The sequence below is a fragment of the Lepidochelys olivacea genome, assembly GCF_965140295.1.
Source record: "Lepidochelys olivacea isolate rLepOli2 genome assembly, chromosome: 3".
NCBI classification, from domain to species: domain Eukaryota; kingdom Metazoa; phylum Chordata; order Testudines; family Cheloniidae; genus Lepidochelys; species Lepidochelys olivacea.
In genome coordinates, this window is record NC_140413.1 from 200696919 (window position 1) to 200724545 (window position 27627).

The 27627-nt window shown below is 39.7% G+C and overlaps 1 protein-coding gene across 2 annotated transcripts; it reads right to left on the reverse strand.

The window, feature by feature from the left end:
• Nucleotides 1–725: 725 nt before the first annotated feature.
• BTBD3 (BTB domain containing 3) lies at nucleotides 726–27025 on the reverse strand. Of its 2 annotated transcripts, XM_084622278.1 has the most exons (5): nucleotides 26874–27025; nucleotides 10693–10954; nucleotides 10063–10153; nucleotides 9450–9568; nucleotides 726–5101 (listed from the first exon to the last, which is right to left on the reverse strand). In XM_084622278.1, the coding sequence occupies exons 2-5, from the start codon at nucleotides 10833–10835 to the stop codon at nucleotides 4069–4071; spliced, it is 1386 nt and encodes a 461-aa protein (XP_084478404.1). In that variant the 5' UTR covers nucleotides 10836–10954; nucleotides 26874–27025; the 3' UTR covers nucleotides 726–4068. The 2 variants fall into 2 exon arrangements, with proteins under 2 accessions (XP_084478404.1, XP_084478403.1); XM_084622277.1 differs by lacking the exon at nucleotides 26874–27025 and having other exon boundaries at nucleotides 10693–11685.
• Nucleotides 27026–27627: the final 602 nt, after the last annotated feature.

Consider the following 27627-nt stretch of genomic DNA (forward strand, 5'->3'; position numbering starts at 1 on the left):
TTAGGATCAAGTTAAGAATTCTCTCTTTTTCATGAGGGTGGACTTCTCCAGTTCTCTTTAAATGTCGCTTTCTTGAGTCTTTCCTAACCCTCTCTTTAGCTGGTTTGTTATTAGATCCAAAATTCGCAGAAAGGATCATAGAAGGGTAGATTCATCTTCTTTGATGATTTTCTGTGAAGAAATATAATGAACTGATATTCAACTCTGTTGGGAAAGAAATGGTTGAATGAGAAGACTCAAATTTCCAACAGGGAACAACCTCTTTCCACTAAGCCTGCATCATAAATCTTTCTGAATTCTATCAGTGTATCCTGTTCCAGAATCTTAAGGACTGACAGCGACGGTCACTTTCAGTACCTACTATCTTTTAGAATAAACAGAATGACACACCAGCCCCCCCACCCAGCTTGGTAATAGTAATAGAAAATATTAAAATGCTAGTAGACAAGAAATTTCATAAAGCATATAAATTAATTCATTCACTCCATCTCATTAGCTTAATCGTCACTCTTAACAATGTAACTGATTAACATATTCATTGTTCTTCCTTGGTTTTGCCTCAGACTTTTACTTCTTTTGGGTTCAAAAGATCCCAGAATACCTAAGCTTAACAAATACTCTCGCACAATTATGTGGAACAATGGAAAACACTAAAAAGAATAGCCAAAGTAAGGATTTCACTATTTATTCCATGGATGCTTCAAAAGTATCACAGGAAACAACTATATAAGAACCAGTTTTATTTATGTGTTTAATGTGATTATACACATTCATGTGTCTAACAAGATCTGCACTGTTACATTAAAGATACAGTACAATAACATTCAACATGAGGTACTTCATATTTATATATCTGTCCTTCATAAATAATGCTGTAAGCCTAAGGTCAAGCATAACAGGCTGCTGTGACCTGAAATTAGCTGACTTTATTACAACAATTAAAAAAAAACAGTTCAGTGCAATAAGTATGTAGAAATTAGAACATTAAATACTATTTCATATCTGCTTAAAGCATATTACATGACAATGCCCTATCTTAGTTCCCCTTACTAGCAAAATCAATATACAAGTAGTAAAGACTGCCATAAAATTCCATTCACATAATGTTCTTTTTGCTGAAGTTGTATTTATGTTGCAGCTTGATACATTGGGTGCTTCCAAAATATAGATCAATATTTTCAAACTTGGATACCTCAAGTTAGTTGACCAGACCTAGATCCATATTTAGGCACCTAATTAAGTGGCCTGACGTACAAAAGTATTTGGCAACAGCAGATTCTATTTACTGCAATAGGCTTGCTGGTGTCAAGCACCTCTCAAAATCAAGCCACTTACTTAGGTGTCTATATTTACTGATCCAAGCTTAAATAGTTTGACCGTAGGCAACAACTTTAATTTATACCTAGAACAGATTAAGAGGAATTAAGCAAGAAGCAGAGCTTTCATTCCACTTTGTCAAAAATATTCAAGGGATAACAAGTAAAAAAAAAAAAAAAAAAAAAAAGCTAATTTTCTACATATCACAGCTGTACATTAATTTGATCCCATAACTATCTGTTCCAGCCAGTCAGTTTAATAGATGCTAAGCCTTTATTTGTAGATAAATTAAAAGCACCAAAAAACTAGAGCCAATCAGAGACTGGCTTGTCCATACTAATAGAGTACACTTTTTGTCCCACTGTGAGGCACGTAAGTCTGTTCTAAATGAATCAGAATGCAGCTATTTAACAATGTTACAGCAAGTAACTGTCACTCTACCCCGTAGCATCATTCAGACAGGGCCATTATGTTCGTGTCAACCATTTCATATACAGTAACATGGCCAGTCTTTGCTTCAAAGTTTATTTTAAATAAATTCAACTACTGTTCAGATAATGTCTAAAAGTAGATGACTATTATCCCATGACAGTCTTACATTCCTTCGTTGTCTCTTCAATAAATATTTCCCCAATCCATAAAATTATACTGCACGTATATTTTTGGTTGCAGAGAGATCTAAATATAATTAACTGGAGCTTTAAAAAAAAAACCCTTCAGTTTTCCAGGGAGCATACTGTCCAAATCTCGCTAACAGTCTGGTTTAGGTACATCTGTTATAAAAAGCATTTTCTATATATTCTGAGGGTATTTAATACTTCAGAAAGAATGTATTTGCTCATATATGTAAAATTGTAACCATTACAGTGAATAAAGAACATGGTACTTGCAGAATAGTCTTCCCCTCGCTCTTCTTTTCATCATCCACGGGACAGGGAAGAGACTGGCTTTGGCCTTTGAGTTTTTGATGCCTACTCCAATCCAGTTATCATTACTCCAGGTCATGTTTTGGCCACTGCAGAAACATACCAGCACTTTGAGATGGCCAGAGGCCAAGATTCCAACAGTCAAGAAGTAGGTGGAACAATAATATTAACTGATAAGTAACCATACGGGAAAAGCGGTTCCCTTGTAAAACTGATGATTACATTTAGTGTAGCACAGACATTAGTCTTTAGCCTGGCCAAAGACTCATTTGGTCCTCTATTTTAGCTTAAAATATGGAAAGCAAGTATAACCACTTCAGAGATATTATAAAGGAGAGACAAATTACCTCGGTAGTGTCCTCTTTGTAAGCAAATGTTCATAATCTAGTGACTAAGGATTTTCTTTTCCAAAGAGTGGATTTTATAAAGTTTAAATGGTACTTGGATCTTTAGTTACACCGATTTCCTTCCCTCTTAAACAGCAATGAGTCTGTAGTCCCTTCCTGCTAAAAATAGACAGGGCTACAGAAAGCTTGAAAAGTAATTCAGAAAAAAAAAAAAAAAGCTTTTGGACCACACAATCCTCCATTCCACATTTAAATTAAAACTAATTGCAACAGATTAGACATAAGTTTCCCCTCACTGTATTACATTTGGTGCTCACCACCAGACATAATCCACTCTTGGGAATTTCCTTGTTATCATCTATTTAATTATCTGCTGAGTCAGAGTGTGTGGCAATAATATAATAAAGCACACATTCCAGAGAAAGAAAATGTAAATCAGGACTAGTACGTTACTCTGCAGTGATATTTATTTTCATTTTTACAGGGGGAACCCCCGCCCCCCTCCAAATGCTGTAGGACTATATTGGATAAAGAAATGTAAATTAACCTATCCTTTGTCTCATGCTGGATATCATCACCCAGCTATTTAGTAGTGGGCCAAATGAGAGCAATTTTAAAAGCATCTCAGTATAAGTATTGCAACATTTGGTTAAATGGGCAAATGCTTCAAAGCCACCTACACAGTTTGTGTGTACACAAGTATGTCCCAGTCTTAAGGGAACGAGTCAAAGGAGCTCAAGAGGGTGCTGATGGGAAAAGCTGCATGAGCCCAGTTCATCCTGGCTGCAAGTATGATCCTGCAACTGTATAAAGCAGTGTGTAGCTCCTTGAATGTTGCCTGCCAACCCTCACTCTCTTCTCTTTCAGCCATCCCCAATACAGCTGGTCACATACAGGACTGGTTGCCTCTATGGGGCTTCCTGCTCACACACAAGCTTCTCTTCTCTTCTCTGCCTCATAACACTTGGCTCGGCTGTAACAATTAAAGCAGCCCAGCCTTGTGGAGCCCCTTCCCTGACTGAGCAGCACGGAGCCTTCTGGAGAGTTGGGGAGCAAAAAATAATGAGAAGCAGAGAGAAAAAGACATGAGACGGAAAGAGAAAATGGACCAAAAGAGGCAGCATCCAGTGTATTGGGGGGCACAATCCGTAGGAGATATGAGGGAGAGCATCCATCTGCTGATCCATTGCAAGTAAGCGCATACCAACAAGACAGGCTGGGAATCATGGACGTAGGTATATCTGACTCAAACAAAGCTTTAGGGACTTCCTTGCTCTTAAGAGATTCCAGTTAAAGTTGAATATTACATTTAAATTTCATCACCAACAAGGCTACAAGTCCAGCAAGCAGTAACTATCCACAACTTTTAATTACATATTCTCTGTACTGATCACAGCTGCAGATAACAAGCTAAGCAGCAGTGGGTCTGAACCAGATGTGTACTTCAGGTCAAACTCTTCCTCTGGAAACATTTTTGCTCAGGCGTAAAATATGAGTTCTGGAATCTGCCCTCCCTGCACTCCCGTGCCATTAGTACTGTCTGAAGAGCACTGGAATTGAACAGTTACCTTCCCACACTGAACTTCAGTCATTCCTTCTTGTCCAAAATAGCTTAGTTCATTGCCATCCAGTATCACACTAGCTGTATAAAAGGTATCGGGCTCAATCTGCACTGGATACTCAAACCACACTGGGAAAGTGTTGCTCGATCCATCTGAGAAATACTTGCTCAAGTTCTGGCCTAGGATAACACCTTGGCGCTTAAGTTCGATCTTTGCACTGTATTCTGCTGATCCACAACTAGAACCATACAGCCCAAAGCCGGCAATGAAAACTCTCTTATCAACAGCAAACTGGATGCTGTCACATCGACCCCTGTAACGCCACTGGTTGCTGCGGTAGGCGCAAGACTGGAATCGGTGGCAACGCTGGGGGACAAGGCCTTTTCTGGCATTGCTCACAAACTCTAATTCTGGCTTTTTGGCAGCTGTATACCAAAGGAAGATATCATTGGTTTCATTGAGCGTCAGCACCCCGGACTGAGCAGCACCATTTGCAAAGTCGTCGAGTGCCATCGTAGGGATGCGAATCAGGTAGAGAGCTTTCCCTAGAACCTTGCGTTTATTTTCTATGCTAACAGGTAAATCTTGCCGTTGACACTCAACTTCAGCCCAGTTAAGTGCAGCTTCGAAAACAACAATTTCTTTGGCATTCAGCGTCTCCCTTCGGAGGATGCTTTCAAGCGTCTGAAAATCAATATCACAGAACCCCTCAGATTTCAAAGCCAGCTCTGCTTGGGCATCAATCACTTCCCAGCAGCGCTGGGTCAGGTCAGGTTCCTCAAATAAGCAGCTCTGGGATAGCAGCACACAGGCATTCTTTGCACTTAGGCTCGTCTCTAGGAAGTTGACACACGCTCGGGCAAGATGAGGAACGATGTACTTCTTGGCAGCATAAAGAGTGGCCAGCACGGTATCAGCAGCTAAGTCAATTTCATCACAATAGATGTATCTGAAATAAAATATGCACATGTAACACTGCTCTTTAGCAAAAAGACATTGACTGTCAATAACACATGAAAACTCGAAGCACAGGGCACTTGAATGGTGCAGTGCAGTCTTAAAACTAAGAAATACCTTCTGGAAAAATCAAATCCTGCTTCAAATTACACGATAAAGAAACTACAGGCCAAAGTCATCCATGGGTTAAGCTCATCAAAGTCAGTGGGCTTATGCTAACGATGAATTGGGCCTTTCATTTGGGTCACAAAAAAACTGATAAAACTATGAAGTGCTACCCCTTCAGTCCCATTTTCTTCCAAGTTCAATAACAGCTGCTTTCAATAATGAGGTAGATAGTGCACTCTAAACAGTCAATCAGCAATTGCAATATGGTAGTGACTCTAATGTATCCATATCCTAGCAAACTTGGGTGAACAAATTCCAAATAAATGACTTGATTAATAAGATTTTTTCACCCCCAAAAAGGGTTCATGTCAATCAAGGTGCTTGAAGAAGGGTTGGTTTATATGGCTATAACAACAGTTAATACTGTCTAAGAACTTCAAGTGGGCATACATTGAACTTCCTTTTGTGGTGAACTATATGGTGACTTTATTCAGACATATGTGCAAAGGAAAAGAAAAGTGAAGTTTTCAGCAGTAACACACACTTCACATCAGACATGGGTGCCAAGACAAACTGGTTGAATATCTAGGCTCTCAGAAGTGTAACACTGTCTAAATACATCAAATACCATGCATCATCATGCCATAGCCTCTAAGAGTTGCAATCAATTGATGAAACCTCTTAAGACTAACTAACCTCAAATGGTAAAGGGAAGGATTTCATGTGTTTATTGATGCTACAACATGCTAGCTTCCCCAGAAAAAATGTATTCTCACACTTTCCTAGGGAAGAAAACTTGTTAAGACCCACTGCCATGTCAAAACAGAAGAGATTCAGCTAAAATCTGTTTACATGATAAAATTCCTAAGGTCCACTACTATTGGGGAAGTAATGAATTAGGCACTTTGTTTTTAATCTCTCACACATGAGGTCCGATCTATTCAGGGTAAATGCATTCTGTTAGAAACAATGTTAAACATAAGTTTGCCTTTATAGTGAACAAGGGAGTTACGTTTAAAAATATGCTTGTTGGTTGTGGCTGATGAAAGTCCTTGTCCACACTAAAGGGAAATTGCATTTCATGCTAATGAAAATGTGTTAGTTAACTGGTTTTCTAAAAAGATGCATTTTCCCAGGATATACAAGGCCTAGGAGAATAAATGATAAAATGACATTTACTGGATTAGTATCAACCCTGATCTCATTATGGCTGTTTTTGTTTTTACTGTAAATATGTATAAATCTTGTTTTGTTGTTTGGTTTTCATGAATCAGGATATGGCAGACTCAACCTGCCTGGGCAGATTTCCAGTTAATGATGGAAAACTAGTAATGTACAACATGTAATGGGGCAGAGAATTATGAACTCAATTATGAGTTCTAGAGAAATTGGGGTCAAATAAAAATTAGATACATTTTTCACAGTAATGTGCCTCTAAAAACTCTAAGTCACACTTGAAAAATTCTATTTAGAGTATATAAACACCAAGGTGATGCAATGAAATGTAGGAAGTAATGAAGAAAAATATTAATATAGGACTGAATCTTGCGACCTTTAGTTCTTGACTTCAATGAGACTACTTGCAGGAGTAAGAATTACTCATGCAAACATAAATTTCAGGTTTGCATCCCTAAGGGTCTATATATTTTCTTGTTTTTTCTACCATAGTCTCTCCAAATTTGTTCCATTTTATAATTCTCCTCCTCAATTTCCAACTTCTTCTCCTTTCTATTCTCCTTCTCTGCTTGTTAATACAAAAAAGTAGGGCAGCATCTGTTTTAAATTTAAACAGTACAAAAACTGCGAGTTTAATATTCATGGAAGTGGAGAACTAATATCACTGGTTTAAAGCAGCCATAGCACAGATAGGCTGTCTGTAGCATTCCACATTTCTCATCCTGTCAACACATCTCTATCCTGATCTGCAACTGCAGATATTCCAGTCCTAGCCTATTCCTCAGCAAAGTACGTTACAGCTGTATAAATTGTGTGATGTGCACAGGCTGAGATTAGAATGAGACCGTGAGTCTAATTTTAATTTATTATTTGAATCCTGGTCTTCAGTGTTAAAGACACTAACTGAGTGTGCCAACCAGGATATGCATTTAACAACATGTAATTGTTTTGCATTTGTAAAACTACAGTGAACAGCTAATCGATTTTGCTGGGGGCATAATTACAACATGCCAATAATAGACACTACTGAAGATTCTGCATCTAATAATAGGTTTACTGGTGTTTGTCTTCCATGTGTCCACTACAAAATTAACCAACTAAACACTATTAACAACTAATACACTAATCTGTATTTGTGTGTATCACATAATAAGAGTTCGTCTTAGAAAAAGATGAGTATTTCTAACTCTTTCTTTTCTTACAAAAGATTACACTGTACTCCTCCTGATTGTTGAAAAGGGGACCTGGTGAGAAGAGGGCTCAACTAAATGCTCCTCTCATTCCTGCTTTGCACGGACAGGTGCAAATTCTCTTCTACTCTTCTTCCTGTAGCCTAAGTGTTTTGGGCCTTCAGTCTCAGGCTGCTGCTTGGAAACGTTTTGAACATCAGTAGAGATACTAGAGCTTTCTCCAGATTCAGGGAGACAGCGCCGCATCAAATTCTCATTTGGAAGGTAATCTGCACGACCATAATAACTAGATCTTTTTTTTTTTTAATGAAAGCTTGGATTCTGAAGAAGTTGATGATGGAGTCCTCCCACTGTTCAGAGAAAGTTTCCTAATTTGCTATTGTCAAGAGAATTCATCAGGCATTGGATTTCGGTATTAAAGTTCTCGTTTTTTGTTGTACAGTTTGCCCCACTGTACAAATCTCTTCAAGCAGATTTCAAAATCCATTTGTTCTTTAAATGATAGGGTTAATGTAGCAGTAATAAAATTATGTAGAAAGAGTTGGTGTTCCAATAGAAAAGAAAAATTCAAGTACCTTATATTCGCCCCTTGCAGAGAGAAAGTCTAACTACATCTCATTCTGTAAAGTTAAAGTATTAGCTGTATGAAAAACATGTTTTAAATAGCAATGTGGAAAATAAAGATTGTAATGTATCTATTCACATGTGGTGGTATATCATAACTTTGTCTCAATTCCATATTAAAATTGCTGAGTGACCTTTGAGCTTCATGGAGAAGCTTTTGTCAACATGCAGCCCAAATATTTCTGATGTGTTCCTGCTGACAAACTGAAAAGTCTGCATCTGCATGCAACTTTGTTACATTTCAATGGTATGATAGATATAGTGTTCAAAGTAATTGTTTGCAATCACAAGCTAATCGAGGCAATCCATGAAGTATATTTATAAAGTTGGTAACTAGCAATTTCACGAGTGCATGCAACAAAACCAGTAGCATATTAAAAAGGCCTGGATATTGATCTCAATTAAAATGAGAAACAACAGGGTCCAGAAGTAACCAATGACAGTGTTAAATACTGGAGGAAAAACCTCCAAATTATAGAGTTTGATTTTCAAATGGAAATTACATCATGCAAAGTTTATAGTCACAGTCCAAGGATAATTCAGCAGGGGAACAATTAGTATTTCATTCCGTTCCCTTTCATCCAGTGAAAAAGCAACCAAGTTCTGATTCACGCTGACAGAAAGAAACCAGATATAGAGGGAAGGAATAAGTTCATTTAAACAGCCCTTTTATTTTTAATACTTTCCAAATGCCCCAATAATAAATAAAATAAAGAAAGCTTTTACTTTTCAGGGCTGCATTCAGTAACTCAGAGGTGTTTTGAACAGACAAGAACTCTGTACAGTAAGCGTACAAAAGAGCTAACACAATGTCAGTGTATGAACCCAGAAATTCCAATTTTTTACTTTTCACTATACTTTAACAAAAAACCTATTTTACGCTGAGAGCTGACAATTCTTTTTAGTAACTCCCTTCCTTTGTGTAGCAAGTGTAGGGACAAATCAAATCAATAGGCATTACGATATACAATGTGCTCACAGATCTCCTGTCAGTCATTATTTATACAACTGCCTGTATTAGCCTAACGTTTCCACGTCTAGAAATAGAGGGTGGGAGAAGAGTTCAGTGAAAATAAAAGTTTTAAACAACAAAAATATAGCTGAAGGCATATTTTTGAACAATTACTTCATTTCTAGTTTTATGCCTCTGTTTAGACGGCTATCCGGTATTTTAACTGTGACACTATTGCTGTGCATACACAGCATAAACAAATACATTTCCAGCAGAAGAATGATGCTTACTTCAGCATAGCGAGAAAAGCAGCAGGCTCAACATCTGGTATACGAATTTCATCTTTGTCCTCAGCAAGCTCTCCGTAAAACATTGCATGGAATACAGAGCTCCCAACAGCTAAGACATACTGTTGAGAAAGGGAAATCTTATTTCATGCTATAAACTGCAAGCATTGCCAACAAAAACAACGAGAGACAGCCACTACCACTACGAGGATACTAGCTTCATGGGCACAGAAATTCAATACTATTATGTGAGAACGAAGACAAACTTACTAACAAAATTACATGTTTTCCTACCATTTACCTCGTACAATTAGATGTTTTATCTTCAAAGAAACAAGTGAATTCCTGAACTTTATTACTTCTAGAAAATCTTCACAATGCTAACCATAAAAAGTTACAAAAAACAGTCTTCCCAACTTTACATAAAGCCTCTTTTGTCACAACACAATGTTTAATTGGAAATACAAAGAAAAGTAAAGTATTTCACGGGACAAAGGCATTTCAAAATTTATGACTGTCACAAAGAATTGGAGTCTCCCACAGTAAGTTACAATGTTACAGTTGAAGTTACTCTTCCTATTCCCACATCTGAACTGATAATGCAGCTGTTGCTTACTTTGTGTCCTGGCAACCGCTGGGTCCCACCTGGTGGCCCAACCACAAAATGAACATCTGCCATCAAGTCATTGTTGAACATCACTGCATTTCTACAGACAGAGGCAAAGTTGTTAATTTATGTAATCTGGCATCCGATTCCCACCCCAGACCCATGAGATTAAACTGCTTAACATCTTAAAGTAGCATTTCAGTAACAAACCCGCTAAAGAACAAGAGAACAAACAAAAAAACATGTCACACAATTTGCGATCACTTTGCACATGATCACACACAAATATACCAGGGGAAAACAGATCCAAGAAAAACTTGTGAAAACTTTTCAAAAAGTGAACATTAAAATCAAGAACATGTATTACTAAAACAAACAAACATGTAAGTCTGCATGCAAATACCTATCAGTTTAAAGTACTGCAGCTTACAACAACATTTGTACTACTTCAGGAAAACAGCTGCACTGTCCGGAAAGAGATACGAAAATTTTTCCATGACCAAATACTTGCTTTGGGGAAAGGAGTAGCATGTTTTATTCAATGTGTATAAATGAGAAACTAAATTTAACATTGCAAACCCCTTTTGCTACAATTCAACGCTTCATTTAAACATTAAAAATAAATTCTCCTCAACTTACCTCTCTCGGATGGTGGGATAAAGCCCTTGCCAATTGGGGGCAGGGATAGTGTTGTTGTTGTTGAGGTTTTGTTGGTGGTATTGCTGGACAGCAGTTGTATTAGGGTTGGCTGGTTTCTTTCTGGGAAAAATATCAGCAGCCATCTTCTTCTTCTTTTTGGTCTTCAAGGTAATGATTTCATAGCAAACTGGAGGCAACTTACTGCTGCTGCTGCTGCTATTTCCTTTCTTAGAGCTTTTCTTGGACCTGTTCTTGACTGTCTCTGGAAGCATCAAGAAGAAGGTGAGACATTTCATGTTCTTTCCCTTGTCATCTACCATGAGTATCCTTGTTTGTATAGCTAGATAGCCTAACTAGGTAAGAACATGAAGAAAATTTAAGTGGGAGGCAAGCTGTTAAATAAAAAAGCAGCAAAGCTGAGATTTTGCTTCTTTTCCAGCAAGACAAGGTGACCTTTTCAGTGTACTGAGTAAGAAATTGACTTTAAGTTTGATCCAGGATTTGACTTGTTAAATACATCTCCATCATGACTCCCAGTTTTATTTACTTGCAAGCTCTTTTCCAAATTCCCTGAAACTGAATCACCTCAAAGTGCTACACTGTGCAAAGAGAGTATGCATCTAGCTATCGCACTGGCTTTTTGAATTAGGCTAGCAAGATGTGCCGTAGCACTGCTAGGCTGTTCAGCTGGCTGAACTTGTGTGTTGAATGGATCTGAACAGAGTAGGTATTACAGCCCTGCAGATGGAGTCAGACAGCCAGTGTTTTGAGCCAATAGCTGAAGTCACCGATAACGATTGGACCCAGCAGCACAGTGACACCTATTGTAATGTGCATAGCTCTAATATTAAAGGGAAAGCATTTCATGTGTAGTCTATGTAATAAGGGAAATTGCACAGTTACATCAGGGCATGACTAGACAGGAATGTATAAATTCTATGTATCTTTTAGTTGTCCTTGATGGTACTCAGATTTTCACAATTATAAGAAGAGCCCCACATTAAGTAAAAAGATGAATAGCTTTCTATTTAAATATTTCTGTTCGAGAGACACTTTGTGAAGTAGTGAATATTCCATGGAGCTCTACTATGTATTTCTGTTGAATTCTCCCAACCCATTATTACAAAAATATAATGGTTAATCAGAGAATGATATTAATATCAGAAGTAAATTAAAGCAAATTAATTTGCAGCATAAAAGAGAAAGATGAAGTTAAACAGTGCCTTTTGGTACAGTTTATACTCTGGTCCAACATGAATAGAGAGGAGGTCACAGCTTTAGCTTTAACTCACTATGTTTTTGCTAACATAAGAGTCTTTGATACCAGTCCCAAATCACTGAGCAGAACTAATTAAGCCAAGTTACACCAGACATGGTTGCACTGCATCAGAAGAAAACTTCTAGATGTGCAAATCAGATTCAAACAGTATCCATACATTTAATCATTGTTTCAAAGCTTTAGATAAAAAACTTTGCCTTATCTAAGGAGTCTGTCAAAATCATAGTTTTAGGTGTGAATAAATGCAGATTTCATTAATAAACACATTCTGAAATAACAGGAGAATTACATAACTAAGCCTACCTAAGCCAACCAGTTTTATTATGAAAGAATTGTACTTTTCAGCTACCGACTTGCTCAACAATCTAAATGTAGAGTTGGGCGGCCTTAGTGTTGAGCTGAGCATCATGAAAGTTGACAGACATAACTAAAATTGTTTTTTTCCCCCAAACAGAAGGATCCCAAAATATCACATTAAGCTATTTATTTTTTAAATGATCCACTACTCATAGACAATTTCACTATTTTCTTCACGATTTTTTAGAAAATTAAATCTAGTGATTTTTAGGCCAAACCAGTTTCCCAAGACAATAGTACAGCTGTGGAAGAGGGAGCTAAAAAATAGAAAGTGAGATCCTGGCCCCATTGTAGTCAATGGAAGTTTTACCATTGGACTTCAATGGGGCCAGGATTTCACTCAAGGTATTTAATGGAACCTGGTTACAACCCCAATTCTTGGAGTCATCACCATGATTCTATAACAAACATGTTCAAAATGTCTTTAATTCCCATTAATTACAAGAACTAGCTGCAGGTTGTTCATTGACTGTATGTTCTCCCTGTCCCACTCCCTTCTCCAAAAGAGTATAGGCTGCATTAATAGAATAGCTCTGTGTTTGCCTTAGGCCAACAACAGGATTGCATCCCAGCAAAATGACAGAAATGTAGCAAACTCATGGAAAGTATCACAGATGCTAAGCCTTTTCTCTTTAGTAGGATAATACTACTACTTCACACTTACATAGTGTCTTGCATCTTAAAAGCACTGTACAAACATTGAGAAACAGGTTACGCAACCTCAAATGACAGATATATCCTAGCAATATGGTTATAGTCTGCCACAGATGGAAGATTGTCAACAGAAAGATTGGGGGGGGGGGGTGGAGTTGATCGTCTAGGTCATGTTAGTCGTCAATGAAAAAAAAAATACACTCTGCAGAAATTTCTCACTATAACCCAGATTTAGGGAATTTATAACACGGGATAAGGGGCAGTGACTTTTGCAAAATTTGAGATTTTTTTTTTTTTTAAACAAAATCTTCTAGCCTTTCTGGTTGTGAAGATAACCGTCTGGATGTGCACTGTTTTCTTCCAAAGTCTCCCTGGGAAAGACATTTCACAGGAAGAAGGTTTCAAGCTTTTACAGATACAACTAAATGAATGTTCTAGCAAATATTGCAATGATCTGGTCTTCAATGTATCAGTCTGGCAGAAAGGGAAAGAGAAAACAACATGCATGGGAGTCAGAAGATCTATAGAGGAGATTAGGTGTGAAAAGGTCCCTTTTATAAAACAATATTCAAATACACTATAATTGAAAAAAAAACCACCCATGAAAATCCTAATTTATTTGCCAAAGGTAATCCAGAAGTTATGCCCAGAATTATTTCCAGTACATTTCCAGCGGCCCTGTCTTGTAACTGTTTATGTATTTCTTAAGGCAAATAGAACAGGCAGATCTAATGAACTCAGTCTTGGAAAAAGAAACATTAAACGCAAACTGGCCGGAGTCAACCATACTTCAAACTTCTGGAAAATATAATGCATGTATAGTAAGTCTAGGTGCAGTCCTATGCCACACTTTCTTGGGAAAAGAGGAAGAGGAAAGAGCTGATGTATATTCAATCTAAATAAATAAACTATCAGACAAAACCCTATTAAACAAGAAGATAATATCTAGATAATAGCAGAAAGCCCTATCACAATATATAGAAAATATGCCTACTTTGACTACTTTCCTGCCATACAGCAAAAGCCGTCATGTGGTGGCTGGAAGAACTGATGGTACAATAGAGACCAAGAGCTATGACAGATTATGGAGCTATGACATTTCTTTGTTTTTCCAGCTGCCATAAAACTGGTTTTATTTACTTAAGTATAAAAAAGTCACATGAGGGTCACTCTTGTGTAAGATAGGAAACCATAGCAAAGTTATGAACAAGAGTACGTGATCTAGGAACAGGAAAAACTAACATTTAATTTTGGGATTTGCAACCATTGGCCTCCAATGCCAGTGGAACAGAACAATTCCAGTCTGTCCAAGTACAGAAATACGATCTGTGCACAAATTACTAAGGTAAACATCATTAGCATTCTGTATAACGCTAACTGTTCTTTCCCTCTTCTGGGGCTGTTTTAAACCATGTTCTTCTGCAAAGCTGTACTTTTCTAGCCCACATACATGTTAGTAACCTCACAAAGTAGTACTTTGACCATAATTAATACAAGTTACCTCTCAACTGCTCACTGTTGAAAGACTAGTGGAGATCATCACAACAAATCAAGAAGTCTGCCTCTGGTGACAACATCAAGCAAACAAACTGATTATCTTCCACACTCTTCTCTGCAGAATCTAAGATGGTTTTCTAATGTTCTAATAGCTTTTCTTTCTTCGTTAATTCCCTATTTTGTATTACCAGAGTGGAACATTTGTTTTAAAAACAGATTTATCTTCGTTTCGGGAGCAAAGCATTATAACTAGATATAATTTTAAAGTTAAAATATGTAGGAAATTCACACTTAATTCTTCAAGCACAGGCAGGCAGAGTCCAAAACACCAGATGTTAGAAATAAGGAAGAAAACGTTTCAAGACTGAGATATTGCGCATTACACAATTCCCTTACAAACTGTTAAAGGAGAGTTATAAATCTATGGAAATCAGCTTCTGGTCACAAGTCAAAAAACTAAAGGCTATTTTAAATTCAAATTTAAGTAATATATGTGCAATGCTTTTTTTAAAATTAGCTTTTTAAGATTATAAAGTGCCTTGTGATTATTGAGAAGGATGCCAGAGGGGCGTACTACGCTGCAAATGTTAATACAACTTTAACTATGTTGGTGCCATTATAATGACATCATTCAAAAGTCTACACATGCTATTAAAAAAATATTTTCAGGGACTGATGGCATTTTTCCCGAAAATCTGTCATGCTGTGGTAGCAGTGATAACTAAGATTTCTAAATCACCCTCTCTTATTAGGCTGTAGTTTTATCTCTGTTTTAATAAGCAGGACCCTGAATCAGAAGTAAAAACAATATTTCATCAGATTTCGCAGCTCTCTATCACCACAAGATCATGGTCACGGGAAGATAATTCTAAGTGAGTAATGAGAAAATTCATACTTCTCTTTTGTAAAGTAGCCAAGCATCTCCTCATTTGGTGAAGTAATTATTGCTATGCATTATTAAAATTATTTGTTCAAATTCTACATTTCCCCTCACAGACAGCATGCCCACATTAAAAGGTGCATCTTGATCTATACCGTGAATGAATACTCAACATCAGTGCTTAACAAAATCTGCCCACTGCTACTTTTCGCACAATGCTGAATTTAAGCTTTGATTTTAAAACAATGTGTAAAATTTGCCAAAGTACCTAAGTGGCTTAGGATCCTAAAATCCATTGATTTTGTCTATACGACAGCAGCTGCAGCGGCATGGTTATGGCACTGCATCTGTGCCACTGCAGTGAAGACCCTTCTTACATCTACGGAAGGGGGTTTTCCCACTGATGCAGTTAACCCGCCTCTCCCAGAGGTGGTAGTTAGATCAGCAGAAGAACTCTTCTATCCACCGAGCTGCATATTTATGTTGACCTAACTACAGCACTCAGGCAATATGCTTCACAGTCCTGAATGATGTACCCAGGCTGATCTCATTTTTAAGTGTAGACCAGACAATAGACTCCTGAACCACGTATCCAGTTACCTTTCCCACCCTTTTTATCGTGAAGACCACGTTTGAAGATACCTCCTGCAGTGTCACCTTTTTGAATCTGAAGAGAGAGATGCTTGACTTCCCCCAAGTAGCAAATTGTCAAAAACCTTTCAATTCCACAGTTCTGAACGGCCGCATGGAAACTGTCCAGAATCACGCAATTTCAGTCTGGTGTTGTACTGGAGAAGTGGCTCTGAAGCTGTATTCACAAAGGACCCTCCAGAAAGAGAGGCTACAGAAAAGGCAGAGTAGTCAAGATTTCTGACACCAGCCAGGAATGTGGGGTAAAATAGCAGAGACCATTCCTATCTTAGAAAGGTCGAAAAGTTGGGGGAAAGGTAAAGTAGCACAGGAAAATGAATGGCAATATCAGACCAGCACAATGGTCCATCTAGTGCAGTAGTTCATCTTATGGGGGCCAATACTAATAATATATCTACTGGGAAAAATTCTTCCTAACTCTAGTTAGCAGCTGTCTTATGTCATCAAGTAGGAGAGCTGATACCCCCTTATAAATTCTATCCTGGCTAGTCTAATTGCAGAAGATATCTTCTCTGAATCCTCCTAAGATCTTTTCTTCAGTAGTAGCCTGTTGAACTCACTGCTCAGCGTAACACAAAGTTGTGCTAAAAAATTATCAGTTTTCAATTAGTTGCCCTTGATTTTCCCATTTTTTTGTCCTCTTGTACATGTATAGGGAGGGTGTGTGATATATTTCTCCATGCCATCTCTTACAGGTCTCCTCACTAAACCAGGGTTAATATTTTTAACCTGCCCTCATACAAAACTTTTCCCAAGCCTCTAGTATTTTTCACCACCCTTCTCTGGATCTTCTCTCAGATATCCTTTTTGAGATGGAGTGACCAAAACAGAACACAATATTTAAAATGAGGGAATAGCATCGATTTCTATAATGACAGGATATTTTAAGTATCTTCTGGTTTGATTTCAATCAGATTTTAAATGTGATGCAAGTGTAAGGTAATAAAATGGGGGGCATATGGGTTTATCAGTTTAATCACATACCTACTAGTCAGAGGCTGATATGAGTCCCCAGTAGGTTCAAGGGACATGATGAATCTGGTAGGGATGGTAACACCCAGGTGGAGGAGAAGTCATTGTAATGCACCCCCTCCCAATGCTTTCTATATTAGCTTCCGGCTAGCAGGTTTAAAGTTCTCTAGCTAGTAGTCCCCTACATTTTCAAAGCCCTTCTGTACATGTTAAAGAAGACCATTACAAATGGAGGGCTGGATTGTGCAACTACGGTTGACTTCACTGGGAATTACTCCTATTCAGTGGCTGCATAATCGAGCCCAGAATGTGACATTGCGCCCCCCCCCCTTTTTTTTTGTAGCTTTTTTTTTTAGTTGTAGCTGACAGTACACAGTGGAGCAATTGTTTTACCATTAAATTAAGAGCTATGGACCCATTATAGGTATTATGCTTCGAATCAGACCAGATAGTTGACTACCTAGCCACATTAAATCTACACGATGAATGTTTAAAGCTAGCCTTGTGTGCTGATTTTAATAGAATTTGCTGCATGAATGTAGTCTGTCTGGACCATAGCTATAATGAGCAAGGTTTCTGATATCATGTGCTACAGGGATGCGGTCCTCAAAGTTGAAAATACTGTTAAGACTTCTTAGCCCACAAACATTTTGTTCCATCTGCATGTTGTAAATGGCATAGAAGAATATTAAAAGTTTTATCGCTACGCCACGTACAGTTTTCCAGCGTGTTGATACATATCATCTACTGCCAGTCAGCCTGGGGAAGATAGGTAAGGAATATCCCAAATACAGTATTTAGAATTCAATCTATAAACACTAGTTTGTTTCTTAATGGATCCAGGCAAAAATGAGTGACTAAAGACTACAGTTAATCTTAGACAAATTCTTGGATGAGTAAATCTGCAACTACACAACCTCATGATGAAAATTTACTTCAAGGTCTATAGAAGCTATAAAAAAAGATACAGTAATTTAAAATACTTAATTTCCAAATTGAGCAGAAAAAAATAATTCCTCTTTATGCATCCCCAACCCCCTCAGTCACTGGAGTGTAAAGATTTTGGTTTCATTTAACCTCAAATTTTGCATAGTACCTTGAAAAACTGTAATTTTCCTCCACCAAATCTGTTGGGTCAAAAAGTAAGTTCTCTTCCTTAGTGATCGTCATTTTTGTTTCTAAAAACAGACCTGATAACATTCAACCCTTTTTGTAGTAAGTGACAAACAGATCAACTTTAATTCTATCCTGCCTCTTACAAAACGGATGTATAAAAGAGAGACTGGATAGCTCAGGAAATTGGTAATGAGATACAGAGCTTTTCATCTCTAGGTCACAAATTCTAAATTGACAGAGGTCAGTAGTAATCAAAAGTCATTAGCATTTAATGATTATTCAGTGCCCTATAAGAAAGGAGCTAGTGATCACAGCGTACTTCAGTAACTCCACCATTACAATTAGCACCCTTTCTAGAGTCTCAGTGGAGAGGCTGAGTACTGAATGTCTATTCAGACTGAACTTCCCTTCTTTTCTTAAAGATAGGTCTCATCAACACAGTTTTATATTGATTTAGCAATTTCAGTTAGCGGTGTGATTTTTTTTAAACAAAATAGTTACATGTATATAATTCAAATAAAGGTGCCTTATACTGATATAGCTTATCCCTTCCCAATGGGAATAGCTACACAACTCTAAGGCAGCTTTATATCAACATAATGGTGTCCAGGAGATCGTTCCACTTTAACTATACTGATATAGCTAAAGTATTGCAATGTTTGCACGTAGAGTAGATCTGTAGTTTCATCAGGTTTCAGCAGGGTTAAGGTGCACTGGCAGAGTAGATTGGGGAAGCTCACATTACCATTGCCTGCATTGTACCTGTTCTGTGGATGGAAGACATCAACTCCCTGGACTGTCAGTTTGCCAGCCCTTACAATTGGTAAAGAAAAACATAAAGGGAACCTTCAAAAAAGTCCTGTGTTAGGTCCTGTAATGTAAATGTAATTGTTCTGTCATGGGTAAACTAGATAATGTTAATTTTGTTTTAAATTACAATTCCCGAAACATTACTACAAATAAAAAGTGCAGTTTAAAAACCTAAATCAAATCAGTAACTTGGCAGACTTGTGTTTATAGTGGGAGATTATACCTGGCAGCATTCAGTGAAAGACATTTTAAATGAGTTTAAAACCAGAAAAAATTGGCAATGTCTGTTATTTTCGATGAATTTTAAAAGGACAGAAAAGGAAAGCAAACATTAATCCAAACAAAAAAGAGTATGTAGCTCCATGGGCATAACCATCAGTTCACAGCTGTTGCAATCAAAGTGTGATGGAAATTTTTTGTTTTGTTTTACTGACTCTTACTTTTCACAAAAATGAAGTTCAGGGTGCATAAATGGTCAGCTGGTAATATATATATATATATATATATATATATATAGAATACTATATACACTTTTCATCTGAGGTGATAATTTCTGGTCACTGCCAACCTGAGCTGGATCTGAAACATTCAAGTTATTAGAGGTTTCAGAGTAACAGCCGTGTTAGTCTGTATTCGCAAAAAGAAAAGGAGTACTTGTGGCACCTTAGAGACTAACCAATTTATTTGAGCATGAGCTTTCGTGAGCTACAGGATGACCCAACACTCTCACAAATCTTGGGAGACAGGCCAGTCCTTGCCTACAGACAGCCCCGCAACCTGAAGCAAATACTCACCAACAACCACATACCACACCACAGAACCACTAACCCAGGAACCTATCCTTGCAACAAAGCCCGTTGCCAACTGTGCCCACATATCTATTCAGGGGACACCATCACAGGGCCTAATAACATCAGCCACACTATCAGAGGCTCGTTCACCTGCATATCCACCAATGTGATATATGCCATCATGTGCCAGCAATGCCCCTCTGCCATTTACATTGGTCAAACTGGACAGTCTCTACGTAAAAGAATAAATGGACACAAATCAGATGTCAAGAATTATAACATTCATAAACCAGTCGGAGAACACTTCAATCTCTCTGGTCAGGCAAACACAGACATGAAGGTCGCTATCTTAAAACAAAAAAACTTCAAATCCAGACTCCAGCGAGAAACTGCTGAATTGGAATTCATTTGCAAATTGGATACTATTAATTTAGGCTTAAATAGAGACTGGGAGTGGCTAAGTCATTATGCAAGGTAGCCTATTTCCCCTTGTTTTTTCCTACCCTCCCCCCCAGACGTTCTGTTTAAACTTGGATTTAAACTTGGAGAGTGGTCAGTTTGGATGAGCTATTGCCAGCAGGAGAGTGAGTTTGTGTGTGTGTGTGTGTCCCCGGGGAAAAAAGGGGGGGGGGTGAGAAAGCCTGGATTTGTGCTGGACATGGCCCACCTTGATTACCATGCACATTGTAGGGAGAGTGGTCACTTGAGGAAGTGAGCTGTGGCTCACGAAAGCTTATGCTCTAATAAATTGGTTAGTCTCTAAGGTGCCACAAGTCCTCCTTTTCTTTCAGCAGGAGAGTGAGTTTGTGTGTGTGGTTTTTGGAGGGGGGTGAGAGAAGCTGGATTTGTGCAGGAAACGGCCCAACTTGATGATCACTTTAGATAAGCTATTACCAGCAGGACAGTGGGGTGGGAGGAGGTATTGTTTCATGATCTCTGTGTGTATATAATGTCTGCTGCAGTTTCCACGGTATGCATCCGATGAAGTGAGCTGTAGCTCATGAAAGCTCATGCTCAAATAAATTGGTTAGTCTCTAAGGTGCCACAAGTCCTCCTTTTCTTTTTATTCAAGTTATTAGAAACCTAAATTTAAATGGCCCTTGGTCACATCACAGTGAGCTGAATTAATCTTTGGCATCCAGGTGAAAGACTTAGTATCCTATTACCTGTTCATAATTTTAAAAGCTTCCCGCAAGAGCTTTGTTATGTGGATTTTTTGCTAATTCAAGTTCAGAATGAGAGTTCCAAAGGTGAGATGAAAATTAAGCAGTATTTTCCTTTGAAACTACTATTTTAGAAAGTTACATTTATTTTCCCATGATCTAAATATTTCAGTCACATTTTACCTAATAGATCAGTCATGCTCCAGTATTTTTATTTCAATATTTTCCCCTCCTTCTCACAATTTAGTGGCATGTGCTTCATTTTAATGAATTTTCACGATAAACAACAGAATTAGTTTTCTGAATACACTGTTTCAAACTAAAGATTTTTTAAAACCATTTTAGGGGTAGTTGTCCAGCAATGATTACCTAAATGCAGGTTTAATTTCCCTCCATGGTAACTCTGCCTAAGAGACCCCTGGAAATTCCATGGGCCTTGACTTCATAATGAGACAGAAATGGAAATAATGATAAGCTAGGAAGGAACAAATCCTTGTTTAAACAACTAATCAAACATGAGACGTTAAGCTATTTTAAGAGACCATGTGAGGTGAATGGATTTCTGTGTTAGCTTGAAATATTAGAAAGTTTTATCTAGTATGAAAAATCTTTATTTAAATTGTGAAATACTTTCCTCAAGTACAACTTCGTCTGACAGGACAGCAAGTGTAAAACAAGACAAGTAGTACTAAAAATGGAATGTATATTTCGTGCCTGGGTATACTTTTTTTAGCATACGTTAAGTGAATGGAGCAATTTTACTATAATCCTAATGATAGTAACACCCTTTTTCTTTTTTTTTAAAGTGATGTTTCTTAGTAAGAGCTGAGCAAACTGGTTGATAGTGGCGGTGATTTTATAGCTATTCTAAATCCTTGAATTGCATTATATACAGAGGATTTTACAGAAGTGTTATACTCTGTGCTAAAGATTCACAAAATGAGTCAAAATTCAGCACTAGTTTAAATGGTCTCAGTTCCACTGAAATCAACTTGACACTGAAATCTACTGGTCTTTGTGCTTACACTGTTAGTTCTGCAATTGCAAAGAGTTACTTCAGTAACACTTATGAAATGCCTAATGTGACATTATTACTGTGTATTTAATTATGTACACAAAACGGACACCACAATGATGGGCACCTTATACATTTGTTATGAATAATATGTGGCTGCCAACAACTCCACTCTGATGCTGCAGAATAGACTCTGTGCATCCTCCACCATACTATCATGTGGGCTAGGTGAGTCACTGGTTAACTGATATTCAGCCGACAGAGGAAAGATTTAGAAAGGGGTCCTGGCCCTGAAAACATTACAAACCCAAGGATAAGAGATTCATGGCTATTAGACAGAGAAAAGCAGTTAGCCCAGTGGACTGAAAACTTGCTTGGCTTTCACACCCTTGAAGAAAAAGTCTTTGGGTCAAAGTGGAAAGCACAAAACTGTCGTCTTCGGGAATAAGAAAAGGAGGACTTGTGGCACCTTAGAGACCAACAAATTTATTTGAGCAAAAGCTTTCGTGAGCTATATCCAATGACGTGAGCTGTAGCTCACGAAAGCTTATGCTCAAATAAATTTGTTAGTCTCTAAGGTGCCACAAGTACTCCTTTTCTTTTTCAGATACAGACTAACATGGCTGCTACTCTGAAACCTGTCATAGGGAATGTAATGTTTTCAAACAAAATTACTCATATACATTTTTTTCCACCAATTGAGTGAATATTGGTCCAATGAACTGTCTGACCGGCGAGCCTCCTGGGTTATGCAGCTGTGTAGGCTGCTTCACTTTATGAAGGAGTACTTTCATCTCAGTATCAACTCCAAAATGTTTGCCATAGCATTTTGTGACTGCATGAGTGCTCTGTAATTGGAGGATGTGCTCAGTAAATAATTAAAAATTCTACTGATTTGAAAGGTGATTCTATCATGCACTGAGGTAGAGGTAGTCCTTCAGAATGTGAAGTAGCCCACAAGGCCCATACAGACCGTTCATGGGTCAGCAGCACCCACTGTCCCCCTCACCGTTTAAAAAAAATATCGATAGCTTATTGGCTGGCAAAAACACCAGACTCCTTTGTTCTTCTTTCATAATAATTTCCATAGGCTACAGAGTTCCAGCAAGTGGAGGGTGAAGAAAGGAAGACAGGCCCAAAATACAGAGTTTGAAAAGACTGGAGCCAGGTGTACATGTGCCTAAACTTTTCTCCTCAGGTTTATAATAGGATGGTTTTGTGGTTAAGGCATTGGATTGGGGGATTCGTAGCTGGGTTCAATTCTGTGCTTTGCCATGGACTTTTTGAGTGACCATGGGCAAGTCCCTTAATCTCTTTGTACTTTGGTTCCTCATCTGTAAAGTGAGGATAATAATAATATTTTGTTCCTTCATCTCTACACTTTTAGCAGCATTAATGGTCTCTTAATATGTATATATTCAGTGCCTGCCACAATAGTGCTTCAATGCCAGCAGGAGCCCAAATCAGGGGTAGGCAACCTATGGCATGCGAGCTGATTTTCAGTGGCGCTCACACTGCCCGGGTCCTGGCCACCGATCCGGGGGGGCTCTACATTTAATTTTAAATGAAGCTTCTTAAACATTTTAAAAACCTTATTTACTTTACATACAACAATAATTTAGTTATATATTATAGACTTACAGAAAGAGACCTTCTAAAACGTTAACATGTATTACTGGCACGTGAAACCTTTAAATTAGAGTGAATAAATGAAGACTCAGTACACCACTTCTGAAAAAAGAAAAGGAGGACTTGTGGCACCTTAGAGACTAACCAATTTATTTGAGCATAAGTTTTCGTGAACTACAGCTCACTTCATCGGATGCATTCACTTCTGAAAGGTTGCCAACCCCCGCTCTAGATGCTTCTGTAATACAAATAATAATATGCATGTTTGTTTGAGGGTTTTTTGGGTGGGGAGGGAGGAGTGTGTGGGGTTATTTTGATCTACCACAGAAAACTAGCTTTTGTCCTGAATAGATCACCTTGCTACAGAACCAGTATTACATTTACACAAGTTCACAAAACAGAAACAACCCAATTTCTCATAACAGAATATGAGCCTGTCACCACTAGATCTCCATCTTTAACTCGCCAAGAAGTAATTCCATGTCAACATCATCGATAGCTGTTTGGTGACATATCAGAAATGTTGGTTGTATGCAGGGTTTAATGGGCAAGTGTCCACACAATAAAAATCACCATCACAATTAGTATCTCTGCTGTCAGCCTCAGCAAATAAGCTGAGGAGTCAGAATTACGCTCACTTCTGCAGATGTTTCCTGCAGGTTGGAGTGGAGACATATTGGAAGAGCAACATAAGAAAATGTAAAGTGCTTTTGGCTGTACTGAACTGCAGAGGATAAACAGAGGACTTCAACCTCTAAAGTTGTCTATTGCTCATCTTTCACAAACACAGCAACATTGAATGAAGTTAAAAGTTAAAAGTTTTGAAACTAAAGAATTAATTTGGAGAATTCATTTCTATAATTAAACCAGAGATGTCATGTTTCAAGACAGAAACACCACTCTTCATAGAAAATAGTGAGACTAGTTCTTGTCTGCTTAAAACAAGCGCCTTGACATAGGTGGTGTGTAATGGAGGCCAGGGGAGGCTAAGCTTCCCCAAACCTTGTGCTGCCAGAGGTGGGGAAACAGTGGATTTGGGGGCCCTGAAGAATCTCCCCCTGCCATGGCCCCTGATCTGGAGAAGCTCTCGCTCCATGCCAAGCTCCAGGGTCACAGTAGGGACACAAAGCTTTTCTGGTCTAGGGACAGCGGGGTTGTGGAGGAGCCTCACGGGGAAGAGGCAGAGTGGGGGCAGGGTGGTGGATGGGGCGGGGCCGCGGGTGACAGGCCAAACTGGGGGGGCTCTGGGCTTGGCTCTCCAGCCAGGGCAGAGAGCTCCATCACAATCTCGGCCGATCTCTCAGCCCCCCCTTCTGCCCCCAGTGGGCCTGACTGAGCTTTCAGCCCTCCCACCCCCAGAGGGGGAGGGGTTGAGCACTGAGTGGGGGCGAGGTCTCAGCCAGAAGAAGCGGGCTGGGGCTAGCCTCCCTAAGGAGAAGCTTCACTTACCACCCATGCGCCCTGCGTCTATGAGTCTCAGATTAAAAAAAGATGAAGTTAGGCCACATATAGCATTATATACAATTAGCCCACCAACACCACCTTTCTCTACAAGGCCCTAAATGTTAATGTTTGAGACTACACAACTGCTAATAAGGTATGGTAAGACTACTAACAGAGCAAACCAGCTCTGCCACTCAGACAGAATACCTCAATGTACATGGACAATATTTCTTATTTTGATTTAGATGCATTAACAATTAATATTTAAACACGCTTAAATATCAACATAATATCAAATCAAAGACTTCATCATTAGAGGAAAAACAGATCTTCATTTGTTCAACTCATCCCCACTCAGGAAACAGCCTGTTGTGAAGATCAACAACTTTGCTTCTTCCCATCCCTTTTGGTGAAACAGAGTTCAAATTCCAAAGTTACTGGCTCTCAAATTACTAAAAATGCCCAGCCCCCCCCCCCCCAACATACATATCTAAGGACTCTCAGCTGATTAGAACTTCTGGGGTAGCAGAACACATGAAGAAAAGTGGTCTTTAAGATAAACAGGATCCAAATCCCTTACTACAAACAGCATGAAAATTACTCTAAATTAACTTTTCTACTAAACTTGTAAATCAGTACCTTGGCTTGCCTTAGATGCTCCAGTTGCGTTCTCTGCATTTTTCTTTTAAAAGGAACATGGTCCCAGGTCAAACAGTATTTTAAGTTACTATAGTTAGCATCACCATTTTGGAAACTTACAAATAATATTTGTTTTCCAAATCAAGGGTGTAACCTTGCAAACACTTACGTGCAGGAGTAACTTTATTCTCCTGAATTTATCTTCAAAAGGACTACCCTGCTGAGCAAAGTTACTTGTGTGTTCGCAGGATCAGGACACAAATTTATATTACTCCCACTTGTTATTTGACTGCAGAGTGATGAGCAAGTTAAAGTCGTTTATTTCTTGGTTCAGTCATACAGTATTGTGACAACAGCTACCTGAATTGTTGCCTAAAAAGTTGCACAGGTTTAGCTAAATGCAAGTTTTAAACCCATTAAATTAAACTGGGGCAAGCCCATCCAGACACTTCTATTTCAATTTAGTAAACTTAAATAAATCCCCCCCGCCCAGACGTTTGTATCAGTTTAGCTAAAGTGGTTTAAAAACTGGCCCAACTTTCTCAAGTAGACAAGGCCTCAGATTCTCCTTTGGGAGCTTTTGTCCACTTCCATTTCCTTCCACTTTTAAAGAGACCCAAAATACCTCCTGGAACACATTACAAAAAGAAGGCATTTAATTTTGGAATAACGCAATCTATAGCTAACCACTTACTTTCTTATTAGAGACATTGGCAACAAGCTTTTTTTTTAAAAAACAAAAAAACAGGAATTCATTTGCCCAGGCCCCGCTGTGTGACATCTGAGGACTTCCACAACTCAGACGCGTTTTCATAAACAACCAGCACAAGAAGTTGTGACAACCCCCATCGCCACCCCCACCCGTTATTTGAGCTTTGCAAGAGGAGGTTTTGCTTTGCCCTTTGGCAGCTCCTTTCCAAGCATGCAGGAATGAAGCTGCAGGATCACAACACAGGGGGAAACTTCACCCAGCCCAGCCATTGCTGGGTGCAAGCAGGGGAAGAGGAGAATGCAGAACCAGCCCCCCCCCCCCCCGACCCTTCCCCAGCAAGAAAACACCCCCCTCCAAATAGCCTTCCTACCCCAGCAACCACCTGGGCCTCAGCCAGCCCCCTCCCCACAACCAAGAACCCCCTCGCCCCCCTTAGCCCGCTCCCCGGGGCCCAGCCTCTTCGGCCCCCTCCCCGGCCCCTTCTCCCGCACGGCGCCCGGGCGCTACCCTTGTCCTCCCCGCCGATGCCCGCGGGAGGGAGGGTCGCCGCGCGGCCCCGCTCCCTGCACTGACCTCTCTCTCTCTGCGGGGCGGCAAGTCCCAGGCAGGCGCCAGGGCACCTCGGCACCGGGAACGCGCCCGGCCCGGCGCTCGCTCTTGCGGCGCGCACGCGGGGCACGGTCACTCGGGCGCGAGCCCGCCGCCAGCCGCTTGCGCGGTGCCGGTCCGCTGGGGTGCGGGGTGGGAGGCAGGGATGTGGGCGGGGGGAGGAGAATCAGTGGCCGGGCGGGGGAGGGGGTCTGAGGCTGAAGGGAAGGGGGGGATTGTGCAGGGGGGGGCGTCTGTCTTGGGGGAGGGAGAGGAGGAGGGAGGGTCTGTGGCTGGGAGAGGAGGAGGGAAGGGGTCACTGGCAGGGGAGGGGAAGAAGGCAGGGGATGTGAGCTGGGGGGTCTGTATGGTGGAGGAGGGGGAGGATCTGTGGCTGGAGGAGGGGGGTGATATTGGGGGGAGGTGGGGGCTGTGCTGCAGGGGGAGGTGGTGGGTCTGTGGCTGGGAGAGGAGGAGGGAAGGGGTCACTGGTGGGGGAGGGGAAGAAGGCGGGGGATGTGAGCTGGGGGGTCTGTATGGTGGAGGAGGGGGAGGATCTGTGGCTGGAGGAGGGGGGTGATATTGGGGGGAGGTGGGGGCTGTGCTGCAGGGGGAGGTGGTGGGTCTGTGGCTGGGAGAGGAGGAGGGAAGGGGTCACTGGCAGGGGAGGGGAAGAAGGCGGGGGATGTGAGCTGGGGGGTCTGTATGGTGGAGGAGGGGGAGGATCTGTGGCTGGAGG

What these genes read in the sequence shown, in the direction of transcription:
- BTBD3 (XM_084622277.1), bottom strand. Translation starts at nt 11,012, where the DNA reads ATGGTAGATGACAAGGGAAAGAACATGAAATGTCTCACCTTCTTCTTG. An exon ending in TATCCCACCATCCGAGAGAG is followed by an intron (nt 10,154 to 10,692) that starts GTAAGTTGAGGA and finishes CTCTGTCTGTAG; the next exon opens with AAATGCAGTGATGTTCAACA. An exon ending in GCTTTTCTCGCTATGCTGAA is followed by an intron (nt 5,102 to 9,449) that starts GTAAGCATCATT and finishes ATTTTATTTCAG; the next exon opens with ATACATCTATTGTGATGAAA.